This window comes from Zea mays, chromosome 9, assembly GCF_902167145.1.
Source record: "Zea mays cultivar B73 chromosome 9, Zm-B73-REFERENCE-NAM-5.0, whole genome shotgun sequence".
NCBI classification, from domain to species: Eukaryota; Viridiplantae; Streptophyta; class Magnoliopsida; order Poales; family Poaceae; genus Zea; species Zea mays.
In genome coordinates, this window is record NC_050104.1 from 47,587,768 (window position 1) to 47,607,282 (window position 19,515).

General features: G+C 46.4%; 1 protein-coding gene across 18 annotated transcripts in view; it reads left to right on the forward strand.

The window, feature by feature from the left end:
* Window positions 1-19,061, forward strand: part of LOC100382879 (uncharacterized) — a 32,989-nt gene extending 13,928 nt beyond the window's left edge. The window contains exons 2-9 of one of the 18 annotated variants that reach the window (XR_004852496.1): window positions 2,963-3,050; window positions 3,154-3,968; window positions 11,687-11,756; window positions 17,489-17,582; window positions 17,686-17,774; window positions 17,857-17,917; window positions 18,254-18,392; window positions 18,499-19,061. Coding sequence is in view for 2 of the 18 variants with exons in the window: in XM_008660614.3 (XP_008658836.1) it covers window positions 2,963-3,050; window positions 3,154-3,968; window positions 11,687-11,756; window positions 17,686-17,774; window positions 17,857-17,890 (1,096 nt within the window). In the remaining 16 variants the exon portion in view is untranslated. Of the gene's footprint in view, window positions 1-2,962; window positions 3,051-3,153; window positions 3,969-11,672; window positions 11,757-17,488; window positions 17,583-17,685; window positions 17,775-17,856; window positions 17,918-18,253; window positions 18,393-18,498 lie in introns of all 18 variants that reach the window. The other 17 variants (XR_004852494.1, XR_004852495.1, XR_004852497.1 and 14 more) reach the window with 17 other exon arrangements.
* The last annotated feature ends 454 nt before the right edge of the window (window positions 19,062-19,515 follow it).

The following is a 19,515-nucleotide window of genomic DNA, read 5'->3' on the forward strand; positions in this document are numbered from 1 at the left end:
TAGCAATTTGAGATGAAGCATCTACAGAGTCTAAGAAAAAGGTGCCTTCTAGACAATTGACAAGGAAATTGATTAGTTTTGTCTCCTCTTTCTGTCCACCCATTGGCCATTATGGTGCAGCCATATTTCATCCCCGAAACCTCTAGCTTTTCCCTTAATTTTGAAACCTCCTCCACTGCTTTTTCAAGCAATGACACTTGTAATTAATGATAGGTAGGATGCTTGATGCTTCTACCCATGGCCATACTGTTCAACAGATTCCATCATAGTCTTATAGGCCCGAGAATTTGCTGGATTGAATGGAATGCCACACTGATAAAAGAAATCAGCCACGTGCATATCCGTCTTCTCCTATTCTTCCATGGTTCTCATGCACTGCTCTATAGAGGATTGGGATTTTTCCTTCGAGTGCCTTTCCTCAACCACCTCTTCTAGTGTCTTTTTTTATCGCTGAAGCGATTGCCTTAGTCACTTCAGGGGCTGATTTGAAGTTTAGGGCTGATTGCTTCCTTTTGGCTGCTGTCCTAGAACTTGGGGCTGGGGTGCATGAAGATGCCTTTGATGATTGTGTGACCTCAACTTCTACCTCCTGAGCCTCCTCATCTTGCCCCTTTTCTTCATCATCAATATATACCTTGGTAGTTCTTGCACTCTTCAAATAATCTTGCATCTTTCTTATTATTGATGAGGTAGTTTTGGGGCATTTTTGAACATCACCAAAACCAGCGGTAAGGTGCTGCTTCAACCTCTTGATATCTGAATGTATTTGCTTTCCACATAGAGTACATTGCACCAAATCTTTATTTGTCAAATTCGGCCAAAATCCATACTTCCAACTAGGATCCTTTGACTTCGCCTTTCTTTTCGGATCCTTGGATGGATCAAGTAAAACCTCTACCTCTTCCTGTCTACCCTCTGCTCTGGCATCCATGTCCAACCTATACGTTTCTCTATGGTGTAGCAGCAAGACAAGTAGACAACAACATATATCAACCGAGCAATACCAAGTTAGGCAATACCAGCAACTCAGAGGAGGAGAGGATCAGAGGAAGCAATACCAACAACTTAGAGGAGAAGAGCAAAGGAGGAGAGCTGGAGAGAAGAGCACGATGCATGGGCGCGGCAAGAACGAGTGGTGGCGGCCTTGAGAGCGAGGAATCGACCTAGGGGAGCGGCGGCGACAAAAGGTGAAAGGAGAGGTGAGAGAGTGAGAGGAAAGGTTTAGGGTAATGGCGTGTTTGGCATGGCTCTGCATCACTTCAGAGTAGCTCCACTCCAAAACTCTAGATGGAGCAGCTCTGCTCCAGATTTAAATGGTTTTCTCATAACCAGTGGCAGTGGCGGGTAAATAACTCTAAACTTCACGTCTAGCTTGCTTTTTTAGAGTTTTTGGAGCAGCAAAAGAGGTACTCCAAAAATCTATACTGCAACTCTGAAAACTCCATGGAGTTTGCAACTCTGGAGTTAGGGTGTTTGGCAGGCTCTTGCCAGCTCCTCCTTAGAGTTATGCTCTGGAGCCATGCCAAACACGCCCTAAGTTATGGCCCATTGGAGCCCATCTAAACAACAATGTGTCAGCACGGCGTCGCCTAATTGTCGTGGCGTTCTCGGTTCAGTTGAGACGACGTGCCTTGATGTCCTTTGTTGGCCGCCTGGATGCCTAGTCGGTGCCTAGACGACGCCATGACAACCATGACCTTGTATCATGTGTTCATACTCTGCAATCTGTATAGCTTGTAAGGGTATTTGCCTAAAACCACTTCTATTGCTTGGCATAGCAAACATTCTCTTTGCTGTTAGAAAATAATAAGAAATATACGAATAGCTAATGGAAAATGTAAAGTGTTTGGTTGGTACCATATTTAACCTTAACAAAATTTGGTCATGATCATAACGAGGAAAAGTGAAGGTGTTAGGTTTGTGATCATGATACAGTACAATGTTTGGTAAAGTTGGTTCGACAATACTTAGCGGAGGTCATATGGTACTTCCATTAATGCTTTCATTTATGGAAATCTTGGGTCCCCCCAAAATGCAAAACCTTCCTATGGCTGGCCATAAGAAATAGGTGTTGAACAACTGACAGATTACGAAAGCGTGGTATGCCCCACCCGGTTGTTTGTCCCCTTTGTGATCAAGAGCAGGAGATAGTTCAACATCTCCTAACTTCATGTGTTTTTGCACGTCAGTTCTGGCATGGCATTCTAGCCCCTTTTAACCTAGGACACCTTATTCCTAACCCTGTGGAGGCCTCCTTTGTGGAGTGGTGGGGAGGAGTGATCAATCAGATCCACAAAGATAAGAAGAAGGGCTTCAACAGTGCTATCATCCTTGGGGCATGGTGCCTTTGGCTTCATAGGAACCGAGTGATCTTCCATGAGGAGTCCCCTTCCATTGCGAAAGTGCTGAGATCCTTCCTTGATGAGCTCGCTTGCTGGGTTCTAGCTGGAGCCAAGCAGCTGGGGAGCATTGGTTTGGCTGACCGTGTTTTTGCTTTGTAGACGTCGGGCCTGCGTGGCAGGTCTCCCTGTCCTGGTGTGTTCTTTCGAAGTGTGTGTGTGTGTGTGTGTGTTTGGGTGTATGTTTGTGTTCTGTATCTTTGCCCTTTGTGGGTGTTTTTCTTCTCTCTAATATATAAAGATGCGCAGTCCTCCTGCGCATTCGAGAAAAAAATTTATGTGTATAAATATATTTCGACTCACTAGCAAAAGTAACATATTTTTTTTTACTAAGGACTTCCGGGTGAACATTTTGTCACTTGAAACTGCCAAAGGAATGAATGTGCCAAACATTGTAATTGTTTACTCATTGTTTTAAGTATGAAGCCTTGATTCAGAATTACAGACTTACATGTTTCATCTTGTTTACTTGATAAAGTATTTTTAGAACTAGTCTGGAATTATTCTGTCTCAGATGAAACCAACAATTTTGGTTGTTTGCTCACTGCTTCTTTTGTTATCAGAGTTCTTTGCAAGTTCTTCATGCATGGAGCTTGCTTGAAAGGAGAGTACTGTGAATTCTCCCACGACTGGAGTGATCAAGCAAATAATGTAACGTATTAGTAACATTCCATGCAGTTTAGTCTTACATATGGAGTTACAGTCATAAGTGCATATCCTCTGCTGTATCTTACTGTTACACTTTTCACCTCAGGTTTGCACATTCTACCAAAAAGGTGCATGCTCGTATGGTAGCCGTTGCAGATATGACCATGTCAAAGTTTCTCGTAACCCCACAGTGCCACCACCACGCCCAACGTCAAGTACTTCAAGACGTGCATCTACTTCTCTTCAACTTTCAAGTTACAATCATCCACCTCATATGGTGCACCAAACAGATTCAAGCAACCAAAGACATCAGATATCTGTGGATGTGTTGGCACATTCTGCCAGTAAGCCTGCATGGAGAAATGATTTTCAGCATGATATTGTTTCAGATGATGGAATTGACTGGTCTTCTAATCAAAATTTGATAAACCAGACATCATTGAAACCTGTGGATCTCCCTATTTGTTCTTTTGCTGCTGCTGGTAATTGTCCTTATGGGGAAGGGTGCCCTCAAATGCATGGAGATCTGTGTGCAACCTGTGGAAAACTGTGCTTGCATCCTTATCGTCCTGATGAGAGGGAGGAGCATATCAAGTTATGTGAGAAAAATCACAAACGCCTTGTAGCTCTGAAACGCAGCCAAGAAATAGAATGCAGTGTATGTTTGGATCGTGTGCTTTCAAAGCCTACTGCTGCTGAAAGGAAGTTTGGACTCTTATCCGAATGTGATCATCCTTTCTGTATTGAATGCATTAGAAATTGGCGTAGCAATTCTCCTGCATCTGGTATGGATGTGAACTCAGCATTGAGGGCTTGTCCAATATGTCGGAAACTTTCATACTATGTCATTCCAAGTGTTCTTTGGTACTTCTCAAAGGAAGAGAAAGAGGAGATCACTGAAAGCTACAAATCCAAGCTCAAGTAAGACTTGTATTCCCATTTGTGGTTGGTTTTTTAGCTTGCTGCGTGCCTCTTATTTGGTTAATATTGTATTTTAAAACTGAAATTATACAACAACAACAACAAAACCTTTTAGCCTCAAGCAAGTTAGGATAGACTAGAGTTGAAATTTAACTAAACCTACGAGTCAAGGTTCGGGCACATGGATAGCTATTTTCCATGCGTTCCTATTCAAGGCTAAATTTGGTGTATTCCATCTTTTCAGGTTTCCTTTTATTGCTTCTTCTCATATCAATTTCGGCTTTCCTCTTCCTCTTTTTCCATTGCTATTGCGCGTTAGGATCCTACTACACACTGGTGTCTCTGGAGGTCTTTATTAGATACGTCCAAATCATCTCAATCATTGTTGGAAAAGCTTTTCTTCAATTGGTGCTACCCCTAGCCTATCACATATATCATCGTTCTGGACTTGATCCCTTCTTGTATGACCATAAATTCTAGGCAATATACACATTTCCGCAATACTTATGTACTGAATATGTCTTCTTTTACAGGCCATCATTCTGCACCATACAACATAGTAGGTCTAATCGCTGTCCTATAAAACTTACCTTTTAGCTTATGTCCTCTTGTTATATAGAACACCAAATGCTTGATGCCACATCATCCACACTGCTCTAAATCTTCATCAATACCCTTGTCTCTCTAAAGCATTGATCTTAAATATCTAAAGGTGTCCTTCTTGGGCACTATTTGACCTAAACTAACATCTTCCGCATGTGTAGTAGTGTTGAAATCACATCCCATATATTAGGTTTTAGTTCTACTGAGTCTAAAACCTTCGGACTATAGAGTTTCCCGCCACAACTCTAGTTTCCTATTTACTCCTGCCCGACTTTCATCAACTAGCATTACGTCGTCCACAAAAAAGCATACACTAAAGGATATCCCCTTGTATGTCCACCACCAAGTCAAAAAGGTAAGTGAAGGAAGTAGAGAATGTGTATAATGTGCGGGATGTGTTGCATTGAGTCTCTAGGTAGAATATATAGCAGTACATGACTTGGAGGGCAAGAAGCCTATCCTAGAGATAAGGAAGGTTATCCTAGATACAATGAAGGTTATCCGAGGTTATAATGAATCCTAAACCAACCATATCAGGAGTTGCCTAATATACAATAACATGCCTAATATACTTTAACATCTCCCCGCAGTCGTAGCGTTAGCAACACGAACAGACAGACTGGAGAATAATGGAGATATCTCCCCCCACAGTCGGAACGCAGGTGCGAATGCTGCGACTGGAGTAGCCCATACAGATGATAGCCCTTTGTGTCGATTATGTCGAGATAGCTGAGTGCAAGGGCGCTGAGCCGTTGTTGAGGTGCAGTGCATAGGGTAGCCGTGTCGAGGAAGCTTTCGAGGACGTCAGAGAAGACAAGCCGCACAAGTCGCGGGCGCTGGTGCGGCACGCGGGAAGGCCCGCAGCGCGCCAGAGGACGCTGTGGTGACGGTGGCGTTGAGAAGGAGCTGTATACGAAGGCGCGATGCGTAGGGGCAGATGAGGGTGTCGATGCTGGGGCGACACGTCAAGCAGCCATGGACGATGCATGTTCCAGGTTTGCTAAGCCTAGAAACGCGTCGTGGATGAATGCACGTGCCGATGGTGCTAGTATCAGACGTACTAGGTAGAGGGTCCCAACCATATGTGCTAGCATCTCAAGGGACCAGCAGAGAAGGCCACCACGACGGTTGTGGTGCAGCATGGCGGGAGTGCCGGTGCAACGCACGGTTGTCAGAGCGGAGTAGACGAAGTAGTCGAGGACGAGACGATGATGATGCTGACGAGGTTGTGCTGGACGAAGCGAAGAGGTAGGCGTGGCGACACATCGAGGTTCCTGGAGTTGTGGCGGCGAGAGCCATGACGCATAGGAAACAAGCCTCAATGGCGCCAGTGGAGCGAGATGACAGTGTTTGTCGGTGAAGAACTCGATGACAAATGCGGTGCAGACCGACGACGGTGGCTGGCACGCCTAGGACAGTCGCAACACCAGCGCAAGGTGTTGACGCAGCATGCAGGAGGACCCGCAACGCAGAATGACGGGTGTGCCTGCACAACTCGCATGTGTCGAATAACTTGCTCAAACCATGTGCGGGAGACGCGCACCGACGAAGTCGACAGCGATGTAGATGCAACGGCGTTGGTCGACAACAGACGACGATGCTGTTGTCCGAGGAGGCGACGCAGCAATGACCCTCTTGCTTGGCGAAGCATTGCGCGATGGACGACAAACGTCTCGGGAGGGTGGTTCACCGCGATCGGTTGATCAGGTCGACGGTGTGCGAGTCGGAGATGACGATGGTGATGTCGATGGTGGAGCCTCTCGATCGGTGGTGGCAACGACGAGCCGACATAGATGGACGTGCAGACGAAGAGGCGCGACACAGTCAGACGTTCTGGTTACGCCAGGCCACACTAGTTGCACTGTCGAAGAAGATGAAGAAGCCGGTGTTGTTGAAGCCGATGTCGAGGGCGCGCGAGTCAACTGGCAGTGGGCGATGGAGACACAAACCCGATCACGGACCGAGAAAACAAAAAAGACGCAGCATCAACAGATCTAGGGAATTCACCGGGGACCAAGGGGGCGGCGTGGCTCGTCATCACAGTGACAGGGGAAAGGGTGCAGCCCGCGGTACCACCGCGGCGTGACCTGGTGGCGGAGGGGCGGCATGGCTCGACCCGATGACGGAGGTCGTAGCCCCATGCCCTTTCGGTGTGCGGAGGGACCGTGCGAAGGCATGGCTTGGCGGTGACATACTGGGCGGAGGAGGCCGTGCGGCGACGGCGAGGCTCGATCTGGCCAGTGCTGACCTCCACGCAGAGGGACGACGCGTTGATGCCCCGGGGATGTAACTGGTGGTGGACCGGCCAACAGCGAGTGTCGGAGCCGCCATCATGGCGGCGCACGACCCAGCCGACGGCGGGGAGTCGACCCGGCCACAACCGTCACCATAACGGCGTGTGGAGGTGTCGGATCCAGCCGGTGCAGGTCGACGGGGGCCGATCCGAGCAACACCGACGGTGAGTTTTCCGATCTGCTGCTACTTCGACTTGACGCGATGACGCGATGGTCACGACAAATCAGAGGGACCAGCCGCGCATCCTACGAGGGCGGTGCCCCCGGCGGAAATGGATCTCCCCGGGGGCGACGTAGCAGGGGTAGCAGAAGACTAGGCTAGGATTTAGAAACCCTAACTCGTGATACCATGAAGGTTATCCTAGATACAAGGAAGGTTATACCGAGATTACAATCAATCCTAAACCAACCGTATCAGGAGTTGCCTAATATACTCTAACATGCCTAATATACTCTAACAGTAAGGGCTCAAATTTGATCCTTGATGTAGTCTTATTCTAATTAGGAAGTCATATGTTGTGTCCCCATCACTTGTTCGAACACTAGCCACAACATTGTTGTACATGTACCTAATGAGTCCAACGTGCTTAGTTGGAACTTCATGTTTGTCCAAAGCCTAACACATAACATTTTATGGTATTTTGTCATAAGCCTTCTTCAAGTCAATAAAAAAACATGTGAAAGTCCTTCTCCATATACTGTCCCACCACTTGTCTTATTAAGAAATTGACCTGCATGGTTGACCTTCCATGCATGAAACCAAATTGGTTAAAAGAGATCCTCGTTATACCTCTTAGACGATGCTCGATAACTCTCTTTCATAGCTTCATAGTATGGCTCATCAACTTAGTTCCCCGGTAATTAGTACAACTTTGAATATCTCCATTATTCTTGTGGACCGGTACCAATATATTTCTTCACTCGTCAGACATCTTTTTTCGACCAGAAGATATGATTGGACAACTTGGTTAGCTATACTATAGCTATGTTCCCGAGGCATCTTCATACCTCAATTGGGATACCATCATGGCCCATCGTTGAGAGCACCTAGAGGGGGGGGAGGGTGAATAGGTGATCCTGCAAAATTCAATACTAATAACACAAACTTTGTTTATAATATGTTAGTTTGATTAAACCAAGTGGTTATAAAGCGAGTTCTTGAGATAGAATCAATCACACAGAAAAGCAACACAAGAGACACGCTGTTTTTATCCCGTGGTTCGGCCAAGTAATACTTGTCTACTTCCACGTTGTGGCGTCCCAATGGACGAGGGTTGCACTCAACCCCTTTCAAGTGATCCAATGATCAACTTGAATACCACGGTCTTTTCTTTTTGAGTTCTCTTCCCGTTTGCGAGGAATCTCCACAATTTGGAGCCTCTCGCCCGTACAATGATGATCACACAAGAAGCACAGAAGTAAGGGAGGGAAAGCAACACACGTAAGACTTAATCCGCAGCACACACACGCACACAAGCCAAGACTTGAGCTCAAAACACGGCGCAGGGAGTTCACAACTCAAACGGAGCTCAAATCACTAACAAAACAATCCAAATGCGTGGAGGCGGAGTCTAGGAGTCTTAAGATGCTTAGAGAATGCTTGGTGTCCTGCTCCATGCGCCTAGGGGTCCTTTTTATAGCCCCAAGGCAGCTAGGAGCCATTGGAGATCAACTTGGAAGGCAAATCTTGCCTTCTGTCGAGTGGTGCATCGGACAGTCCGGTGCACCACCGGACATGAACAGTACCTGTCCGGTGCTCGATTTCCTTCCATATCGGGCGCAGCTGATCGTTGGTCCTCTGGGCCCGTTGGCGCACCGGACACTGTCCGGTGCACACCGGACAGTCCGGTGTGACCAACCGACTGTTGGCCGCGGGCGCCTTTGGCTCACCGGACAGTCCGGTGAATTTTAGCCGCGGCGCCTTCTTCATTTCCCGAGAGCGACGAGTTCGCTGCCGGGCCAGCCTAGGCACCAGACACTGTCCGGTGCGCCACAGGCTGGTGCTGGTTTGGCTTATTACAACCACTTCTTCTCCAATCCTTTTCCTCTTTTCTTGGCCATGCCTCTAGCACTTAGTTAAACATGTTAGTACCCAAAAACAATTTACTAAGTCCGGAGACATACCTTGTTCCTTGATTTGCATCTTGGCACTTATAAACTTAGAACAATGTGTTGGACATCTAATCACCAAAACAATTATAGAAATGGCCAAATGGCACATTTCCCTTTCCCCTTTCATTCTTTTCAATGCCTCTATAACCTCAGATTCTTGGATTTTACGGACAAAGCGCCTATTAGTGTCATCAAAGGTCGTGTCCCCATTCTCCCTATTAAATAATTTATCAAAATTATGTCGCCATCTATGTTTGATCTCATTCTTCTTCACTGAGAGATGATCCATTTCATCCTTAATGCACTTAACTTGGTTAAAATCAATTGTCTTCCTCTCATGGACCCTAGCCATCCTATATATGTCCTTTGCTCATTCCTTCGTACTCAAACGTTAGTAAAGATCCCCATACACCCTAATCTTTGCCACACTTAGGCTAGTCACAGTGAGGATTTTATGTCTCTGTTTCCAAAAATGCCACATCAACTTTATGGATGAATGAAACACCCTCTCTCAATAGAGTTTCATCTCACTATTTCATATGTCAACATACTTCTTAAATGCTGCATATAAATAACCAATAGGATTTACTCAATTATATGGAGATGAAACAAAACACTCTCAGTGGAGGTTTCACATAGTTTCCAAGACATTGGAAACAAGTTAACATGGTTTCATCCCCATGAAACTCCATGAAACTCTTCCTTCTTAAATGATGTGACATGTCATCAAAATAGTTGATGTGGCAGGCTAATTAATACATGAAACACCTCATGAAACCTCTATTGTGAATAGCCTTATAACTCACTTTCAGTCTTCTTTGCTACCTTGTACTTCTCTATGTTGTCTACACTCCTATCATAGTACATACGTCTATAGCATTCTTATTTTTAAATCTTAATAGCCTTTTGGACTTCCTCATTCCACTGTCAAGTTCTTTAGCTTCACCTCTGTTCCCTTTAGTTGCTCCATACACCTCTAAGGCCACCTTCCGAATGCAGCTAGCCATCTTCTCCCACATGTTGTTTTCATCTTCTTCTTCCTTTCAAGTGCCTTCTTTGATGGCCCTTTCCTTGAAGACTGCCTCCCCTTTCAGTTTCCACCACTTTTTCTCAGTCTTTGTTTGTTTATCCCTACGAGCACGCACCTGAAAATGGAAGACTACCATCACAAGCTTATGTTGAGAGAACATACTCCCCAGTGTTAAGAGTGGACGCACTAACCAATTCAACCCAAAAGCATAAGCTGTTAGGAGAAGGTAGCCAATCCACTTATACACTTCAACACCACCACTGATGTGCAGCCAGAGAGAAAGCCGCAAATGTGGAAATAAAGAGATAAAGGCACAAATGAGGCCTGTACCATAATTCAAATTTGAGACCCCTGGCTCTGATACCATGTTATAGTGGACGCACTAACCAGTTCAACCCAAAAACTTAAATTGTTAGGAGAAGGTAGGCAAGTTATACACTTCAACACCTAGGTATCACCTTACAATCCAAGCATGCTCGTTTATCCTCTCCCTGTGAGGACAAAGTCGATCTGACTAGAGTGCTGGCCACTACTATAGGTCACTAAATGAGTCTCATCCTAAAGAAAGTGTTGGTTATCAACAGGTTAAAAGCTACTGTGAAGTCTAAGACTTCCTCTCCCTCCTGATTCCTACCACCATACCCTCCTCTATGACCCGCCTTCAAACTTGCACTTGTTGTACCTACATGTCCATTGAGATCTTCTACGAAAAGCTTCTCACGAATAGGTATAGTTCTAACCATTCCATTTAAGTCTTCCCAGAAAAGTTCCTTAACACTTATCATGGCCTACTTACGGGACATATGCGCTAATTACTTTCTAGACCAAATCATCCACGACAAGCTTGACTAAGATAATCCTATCTCCTTGCCTTCTCACAGCCTGCACTTCATTCTTGATACTTATAAATCAAAACTCTTGCCCCATTTCTATTTGTAGTTGTCCCTATGTACCAAAGCTTAAACCCGATATTGTCCACCTCCTTCGCCTTTTGACCCTTCCATTTAGTCTTTTGGATGCATAAGATATTTACACGCCTTCTATGTCTGCATCAATTAACTCGCTTAACTTACTTGCAAGCGACCCTATGTTCCAACCACCTAGATGGATCCTAGTTGGTTCGACTAGCTTCCTTACCTTTCGCACTCTTCGTTTATATGAAGACCCTTGCACGTTTTTCACTACACCCGGGCATAGTTGTAGCTCGCCACTAAGGAAGTAGTGACCCGATCCTTGCTCACTTGACAACGTGGCCATATTGCAACACTGCATGTCACCAACGAGGTGTTGACCTGGCCCTTGCCCATTTAACACCGTACGTAGGTTCTGATATGGCACATTTAACACCGTACGTAGGTTCTGATATGGCGCGTTGCTAAGAGGGTTACAACCCAACAAATTTCGTTCGGGTTTCATCTCCATTGGAATGGCTAGGTTTAACTTTGGCTCGTCAAGTCTATCATATATCTCCTCCTTTACCAGGCTTGAGACCTGCTATGTTGAGACAATACGGACGTAGTTGAAAATGAAATTGTAATGTCAAAAATAAATTGTGTATTCACACCTATACTTCGTCAAAACATATGTTTTGAGGAGTATTTTAAGGTGATTAGGTGAATATTACTTTTCACCTTATTACTTTACTAATTTCTTAGTTTGTAATAGGATAAATTTTGCAGGTCTATTGATTGCAAGTACTTCGACTTTGGGACTGGCTCATGCCCCTTCGGAACAAGTTGTTTCTATAAGGTAGGAATATTGTCTTTTACATGCTATGATATGTGAAGTGAATGCAGCTGAACATACTTTGAGGTCTGGAGACCAAGTTTCTTTTTGGCTAACATGATTTCAGAGCGCATTACCAGACTGTTTCCTTGCTGCTTATGTGCAATAACTGATCTAGATCTAGTAATACTAAACAAAACTCTAGCTGGAGCTTCCCAACTTTTGTGTTTGCTTCCAAGTTCCAAGTAGTACTATGAACTCAGCGAATGGAGCTTCCAAGTTCCAACTTTTGTGTTTGCTTCCCAACTCTGCCTTCCTTTGTCTTCGGTAGGTGCGCCCAAATAGAGTGTCCACAACACTTCCCCCCTCATCAGGAAATAGCTTGTCCTCGAGCTGAAACGAGGGAAAGGAGTCTTTGAATTTTGTCATCAACTCCCAAGTGGCATCAGAACTGGAATGCCTGGTCCATTGAACTAGAAGTTCCTACTTCCTAGTTGCCGTTGTTGAGTCGGACTCGCATCACTTTTTCTGGAATTGGCAATACTATACCATTTTCAATGGACGACAAGGGTGCCACAGATGTAGGTGGCTCGCCCACGAACTTCTTCAAGAAAACCACATGGAATACATCGTGAATGCGCGAGTTTGGTGGTAACTCCAGGCGATATGCCATAGTACCAATGTGTTCCAGCAATATCTGAAAGGCCCATAATATTTTGGAGCTAGCTTCTCCTTAGCTTTATTAATAAGGGTGGCTGCGATGCGATGATGTAGCCGTAGCCACACCCAGGCACCCACCTAAAACTCCACATGACGATGGTGTGCATCATAGTTTCCCTTCATAATTTCCTGGGCATGTAGCAACTTCTCTTTTATCTCTGCAAGGAAGGAATCTCGTTGCACCAGTTGAGTGTCCACAACTGGCACCCTGGATTGGCCTTGCTCATAGGACAATAGAGTAGGAGGGTCGCGCCCGTAGACCACATTTAATGGAGTGGTGTGCTGTGTTGTCTGGAACGACGTGTTGTAGCAGAATTCTGCCCAAGGCAACCAACGTAGCCAGCTTTTTGGTTGATCTCCTGCGAGGCAGCACAGGTAAACCCCAAGATGCGGTTGGTTACCTCGGACTGTCCATCGGTCTATGGGTGGAACACAGTGCTTATCCGCTGCTTGATGCCGGAGAGGGTGAATAGCTTTATCCAAAAAGTGCTAGTGAAGACGGGGTCGCGGTCGCTGACGATGGAGCATGGGATGCCGTGGAGCTTGACGATGTTGTTAAAGAACGTCCGGGCCACCGCAACTGCGGTGTACGGGTGCCCCAAAGGGATGAAGTGGGCATACTTGGGGAATCTGTCGACGACTGTAAGGACCACCGTCTTGCCACCAACGTGTGGAAAGCCCTCGATGAAGTCAAGGGCGATGTCTCCCACACCGTCCCTGGGACCTCGAGTGGCTGCAGTAAGCCGACAAGATGCAGGTGTTCGGATTTATTGCGCTGGCACACCGCACAGCTCTTGATGAAGTCCTTAACGAGTCGTGCAACGTTGGTGTTGTAGAAGGACGCGCGAAGGCGGTGCAGGGTCTTCTAGATGCCTTCATGCTCGGCGACGTGGGCAGTGGCAAGAATGGGCGACCATATGGCCGACGCTATGGAGACGAAGACGCGGCCAGAGTAGATGAGTAGATCGTCCAATATGGACCATCCTGCTGCTGCTTCGCCCTTCTCAATCTTTGCTCGGAGTTGTGTGGCGTCCTCCAAGCGTGATAGCTTCTCCCGGAGGGCGTTGTACAACTCGAATGTCGGGGAGGAGAGGGGCAGCACCATGGCCGGGTGTTCGTTGCGACGGGACAGCGCGTCGGCGAATGTATTTGCCTTCCCTGGTAGGTATTCAACTCGAAAATCATACCCGAGTAGTTTGCTTACCCAGGTGTGACGTGGAACTGTAGATAGGCGCTGGTCCAGCAAGTATTTCAGCGCGAAATGGTCGGTCCGCACCACAAATGATCGCCCAGAGGTACGGACGCCAATGGCGCAGAACCTTGACGAGGCCGAAGAGCTCTTGCTTTTATGCGGCCAGTTTGGCGTGCTGTGGGGCAATGGGCCGACTGTAGAAGGCGATGGGTCCCCTATCCTGATGTAGAACAACTCCAAACCCTGTGCCTGACGCATCGCAGTTGACGATGAAGATGTCGTCGAAGTGAGGCAGCTGCAACACAGGCCCTTCCACTAGGGTTTGTTTGAGGGCGAGGAAGGCTGCTCCGCTTCCGTGCTCCAAGCGAAAGCCTCCTTTTTCAGCAGTTGTGTGAGGGGTCGAGCTACCGGTCCGTAGTTCTGAATGAACTTACGATAATAGCCCGTGAGGCCGAGGAAGCCCCGCAACGCCTTCACTGAGCAGGGACGCGACCACCCTTGGACTGCTTCGACCTTGGCTAGATCCATTGCCACCACGTCGTTGGAGATAATGTGGCCGAGGTAGTCGACGGTGGTGGCGCCGGAGGAACACTTGCTGTGCTTTACCGCCAGCTTGTTGTGGCGCAGGACCTGGAGGATTAGCTGAACATGCTGCAAGTGCTCGACCCATGTACTGCTGTAGATGAGTATGTAGAAAAAAACAAGGACAAACCGTCGCAGGTAGTCGCACAGGACATTGTTCATTAGTGTTTGGAATGTGGATGGGGCATTGGTGAGTCCGAACGCCATGGCCAGGAACTCGAAGTGGCCATGGTGTGTTCGGAATGCCGTTCTGGTGATGTCATCCTGGTGCATCAACACTTGATGGTAGCCGCTGCGAAGATCCATCTTGGTGAAGAAGTGAGCCCCCTGGAGCTCGTCTAGCAGTTCATCGACGACTGGGATAGGGAACTTGACTTTCACTGTTTTGGCGTTGAGTTCCCGGTAGTCGACGCAGAATCACCATGTCTTGTCTTTCTTGCGGACCAGCAACACTGGTGCTAAGAAAGTCGATGTACTAGGGTGGATGATGCCCTCCCGCAGCATGTCAGCGCATTGCCTTTCAATCTCGTCCTTCAGTAGTTGTGGGTATCAGTATGGCCGGACAGCGACGGGTGGTGTAGATGGTAGCAGGTGGATGCGGTGGTCGAAGGGGCGAGGTGGTGGGAGACCTGTCGGCTCGGCGAAGACATCAACAAATTCTGAAAGTAGCAGTTGCAGCAGGTTGTCGGAGGAGAGTGCTAGCGCCTGTGGTGCAGGGACCACGCTCATGCCTGTCCACTTGACGTGGTGATCATGGCGCCAAAACGCCATGGAGAGGAGGTTGAAGTTCCACTCGATGGGCGCCCAGATGAAAGAAATCGATGTAGAACTCCTCGTCTTGTATGTTGAAAGAGAGGGCTGGGCAGATCCCTGTGCAGGGAAGGCGTTCGCCGTTGGCAACCCCCACCGTCATGCAGGTTGTGGTTGTTGGCCGTAGGCCCAGCCGCTATGCGACCTGTTCCGCCAGGAAACAGTGGGTCGACTCGGAGTCCACCAGGGCGACGAGGGACTTGTCGCGCATGGTCTTGCCGAGGCGCATGGTCTAGATGGCGGATAGGCCGGAGACCGCGTTGAGGGAGATCTCGATGTTGGAGTCGTCGACGTTGTTGTCCCTAGCAGATTCACCGTCTTCCATCTCCTGCAAGAAGATCCCTTTCATGGAGCAGTGCTTGAGATGACCCCGAGAGAATTTCTTGGGACAGTTAAAGCACAACCCTTCTTCGCGACGGTGGACCATCTCTTCTGGTGTGAGCCGGGATAGCCGCGTCCCTGGTGGAGCACGCGACTTGACTAGTGCTCTGGGTGTTGTTGTCGTGGCTGGCCGTGCTGCCGGGGTCGCCGTGTTGCTGCTGTTCCGGTTGGAGGAGCGTGGTGTGGACAACGCGTTGTAGGATCCCGCCACGGTAGCACGTCGTTCATAGGCACGAGCCAACCCCACGGCGTCCTCCAAAGTGTCCGGCTGTTGCAGCTCGACGTCGGTCTTCAATGGTTCGCCCAGGCCTGCGGTGAAGATGGCGATCTCGTGATGCTCCGTGAGGGTGTCACAGCGGGACAGGTGTGCGAGGAAAGCCTCCGTGTAGTCAGCGACGGATCCTTGCAGACAAAGGTGGCATAGCTCGCCCAGGGGGTTGCTGCGAGTTGGTGGGCCAAATCGCTGGTTGGCCAGTTGGGAGAAACATGGCCAGGTTGGGATTCCCTGGTTGCGTTCCAACATGTAGTACCACTGCTGGGCGACACCCTGCATGTAGAAGGTTGCCAGGCGAACCTTTTCGTTGTCCGGGGTTGCGGTTGCCTGGAAGAATTGGTCGCAGCGATCCAACCACGGGAGGGGGTCCTCGGTGCCGTCATACTTGGGGAAGCGCAGCTGGTGGGCAGCAGCGGCGAGGAGAGCTCTGGCCATGCCCCCGGTTTGGGACGACTCGGTTCTTGATGTGGGATCCTGGAGGTTGTTGGTCGGGATGCTGGATCTCCCCATCGTGTCCATCTGCTGGGACTGGACGTTGTTGACGGCGACGTGGAACCTGCCTTGATCAACCTTGAGCGAAGATACCTCGCTGTTCAGGGCGACCAGATTATCCTCCTGTGCCACCATGCGCTTCTGCAAGTCTGTGGTGGAGGCAAGCATCTCTTCCAGCATTCTCTTAGCGTCGGTCATGCTTAAAGAGTCCGACATGGTGAATAGTGGATGGCGCAGGGGAGGGTGGGGGGAAATTTGTAGGCGCAAGATGGCTGGCTCCAGTACCAAGATGTTGGGGGAACTTGGATTTTTATTGAAAAACTGGAAGAGGATTACAAAAGGGGGAGGTGATCACCCGGCTACTCCTAGGAGCCAGGTAATTCCTCTCTGCCTTGACGCCTCCCCTGCCTTTATAGATGCCAGACAGTCTAACAAACTAGCAATAAACTAGTAGATTGATATGCTATAACAGATAGACTCCATAAAACTAGCTGACTGAAGAGATAGACTCCATAAAACTAGCTAACTAACTGAAGAGATAAGCTCTATCCCTTAAAGGGAGTTCTCTGCTGCAGGCGCCTGGGCCTGGGCCTCTGCCTTCCTTCGTCTCCGATAGCTACGCCCAAATAGAGTGTCCACAACACCTGACTATTGACAGTGTGTGGAATCTTAATTGCTCCATTTTATTGTTTTCCTTCTTATAAGCTACTTGAGCACCCTGACCATATGGTGGCAAGGCATTGGGTCACTTTTGTCACCTCTAAGCTTCTAGAAGTTGCTGAACACAGTAATTTGTCCAAAATAAAATGTACTCACTCTATTCCAAGTTATAAGTCATTTTGCTGTTCATATCTTTTGCTGTGCACCTAGATATTGTCTATATACATAGCAAAGACTATGTACATAGAAAAGCGAAAACAACATAATCTGGAATGGAGTATCATTTATAGTCTAGCTGGCTGAAGAAAACATTTATATGTATATTATTTCATTGATCCTTCGGATGGATTCTTGGGTTTTGCCCTAACTCCTAAGTAATCTATTCATCTTCGTCAACCAACTGAAGGATACTTTCCAATGATGATAGTCAACATCAGCTCCTCTTTAGTTCAATCTTTCCAATGATGATAGTCAACATCAGCTCCTCTTTAGTTCAATCTGGTTCATTTTTATTGCTGCTATAAGAAGTTCTACATATTGTTGTGGAACTTATTTAGTTAGCATATTTGTTATAGATTGTTGAACCTTGAGATTTGTTGCTACATTAATTTTGTGCAATTCTTGATTCTTGTTCATTGGCAGTAGAGCGTATTGTGCTCACTGATGTCCTGGATAGCTGTTTGAAGGTGCAGGAAACTTGAAGTCTTATGATTATTGTTTTCCTGTGTGGCTCACGTTGGTAATTTGTTAGTGTGAACTGTAGTATTAACTGTTCAGTAAAGCCCATCATTTTGACTTTTCAGTCAACAACACTGAACCCTTGTTGCCTGCATGTTTTGCAGCATGCCTACAGAGATGGCCGCTTGGAAGAGGTAATACTGCGGCATCTTGATGCTGATGATGGAAGTACAGTAATTGCAAAAAGTATCAGGTATCTGTTCTCTATCAAGTTTCTTTGTATTCTTGTATTTTCACCCTCAACTTACCCTCTCACCTTCATGTTTCTCTTCCAGGTTATCAGACTTCCTTGGTAGGATGGATCTTTAGGGACCAGCAGCTGTATTGATATCAAATGTAAGATCCACTTTTAGTGCCCAGTCTGCATCAATATTCTATTTCTGGCCAAATAATCCAATATGCAATGCATGCCTAGAAATGCCATTTTTATTTTCTAATATAGGAGTTTGGTAATAGTTATGTGGCATCATTGAACAATTCCAAATTTGCAATTGGATGTAGTAGGTGTATTAGGGATCTTTTTTGCAATTACTATGCTTTTGACTCTTCATCAATATTCGCTTGGTCTTGCATTCATTTTCTTTTGCTCACAAATTTTCATTCATTTGGTGTTTCATTCTTGCAAAATTATTTTCCTCATTTGACCAAGTGAAGTGAAACATTTGGAACCAGGCATTCTGGGATATCGTTATCCACCAATTATTTACAATATTCTGAAGATCAGTTTAGCTTGAGGCATCTTCGGAAAGTACAGCTTTGTCTCCATTTAGTGGTTGGTTGCTTTGTCGCCAGTTGAAACAAGGCAATCCTTGTGCGCTAAAAATTCGCTGTTCCTTTTCTTTTATCTTGCATAGTTCACTCGCATAATCTTTTATTCTTAGCTATATGCCTAATATTGAACACTCCATTCAAATCAGAAAGTTTGAAGATCTCCATGGTCCTGTAGATGCTGGGATTACCTTTTCAGAGCACTGTTGACCTGAGGGCGACGGAAACAAGTCTGACAACAATTGTGCTTGAATATCAAAACAGAAGTAATACTCGTATTTATAGACTTCACTAAGTGTGGCTCTATGTATCAATTGCTGGTCTTCTAGGCCACCAGATAATAGCTGAACATTTCCTGGCCGACAAGTGAAAGGGGCAGCCGTATAAATTTGCTTCCATTCCACCTGAATGTTCTCTTCATATTGTGGAAGGGTACTGCACCAATAGGTCCAATAAGGCCATTTGTTTGCTTTACTTAATATACAAAAAAAGTATAGCAGATGAAATGCAATGACAACTGTAATGCAGCATTGTTGAATGTGAGCGTGAGCGGTGGTTTTTTATCGATGACCTGCTGAGGAAGGTCCTCTTAGTAGGCAGGTAAACTGAGAACATTTTTTTGTTATATATATACAGCATAATTGTACGAGAAAAATAGCAAATGAACCGAGAATGATCATTAAATGCAGTCGTCGGTTGTATGGTTGTAACATCTCAAAACCATCAGTTAAAAATAATACATGTAGAATATTAGTGGTAATAATATTAAATAAAATTTTATTTCTTCAAGTGTTTGATTTTATTTACCTTTAGAATAATTTTTGTTTGCTCATATTGGATTGATCATTGTATTTGTGGAATTTTTTATATATTGAAAGCCCAATTAGTTAATATAGAAACTTGGGTTGAAAATAAGTATTTTAGTTATAAATAATTTTGATATAATTATTATAATTTTTAGTAATATTTTAAAATATATTTATTTATATTTTTGGGAAATGGGGATAAAAAAACAAAACAGCCAAACCCTAGCCGAATTTGGCCCACCAGGGCCTAAACGGTCAGCCGTCTTTCACCCCTCCCCTCTCTCTCTTACGCGTGGGCCTGCCCCTGGCCCCGCGGCTTCTTCCCCTCAGCGTGCCGTCATCGCCTGGTGCACGACTTGT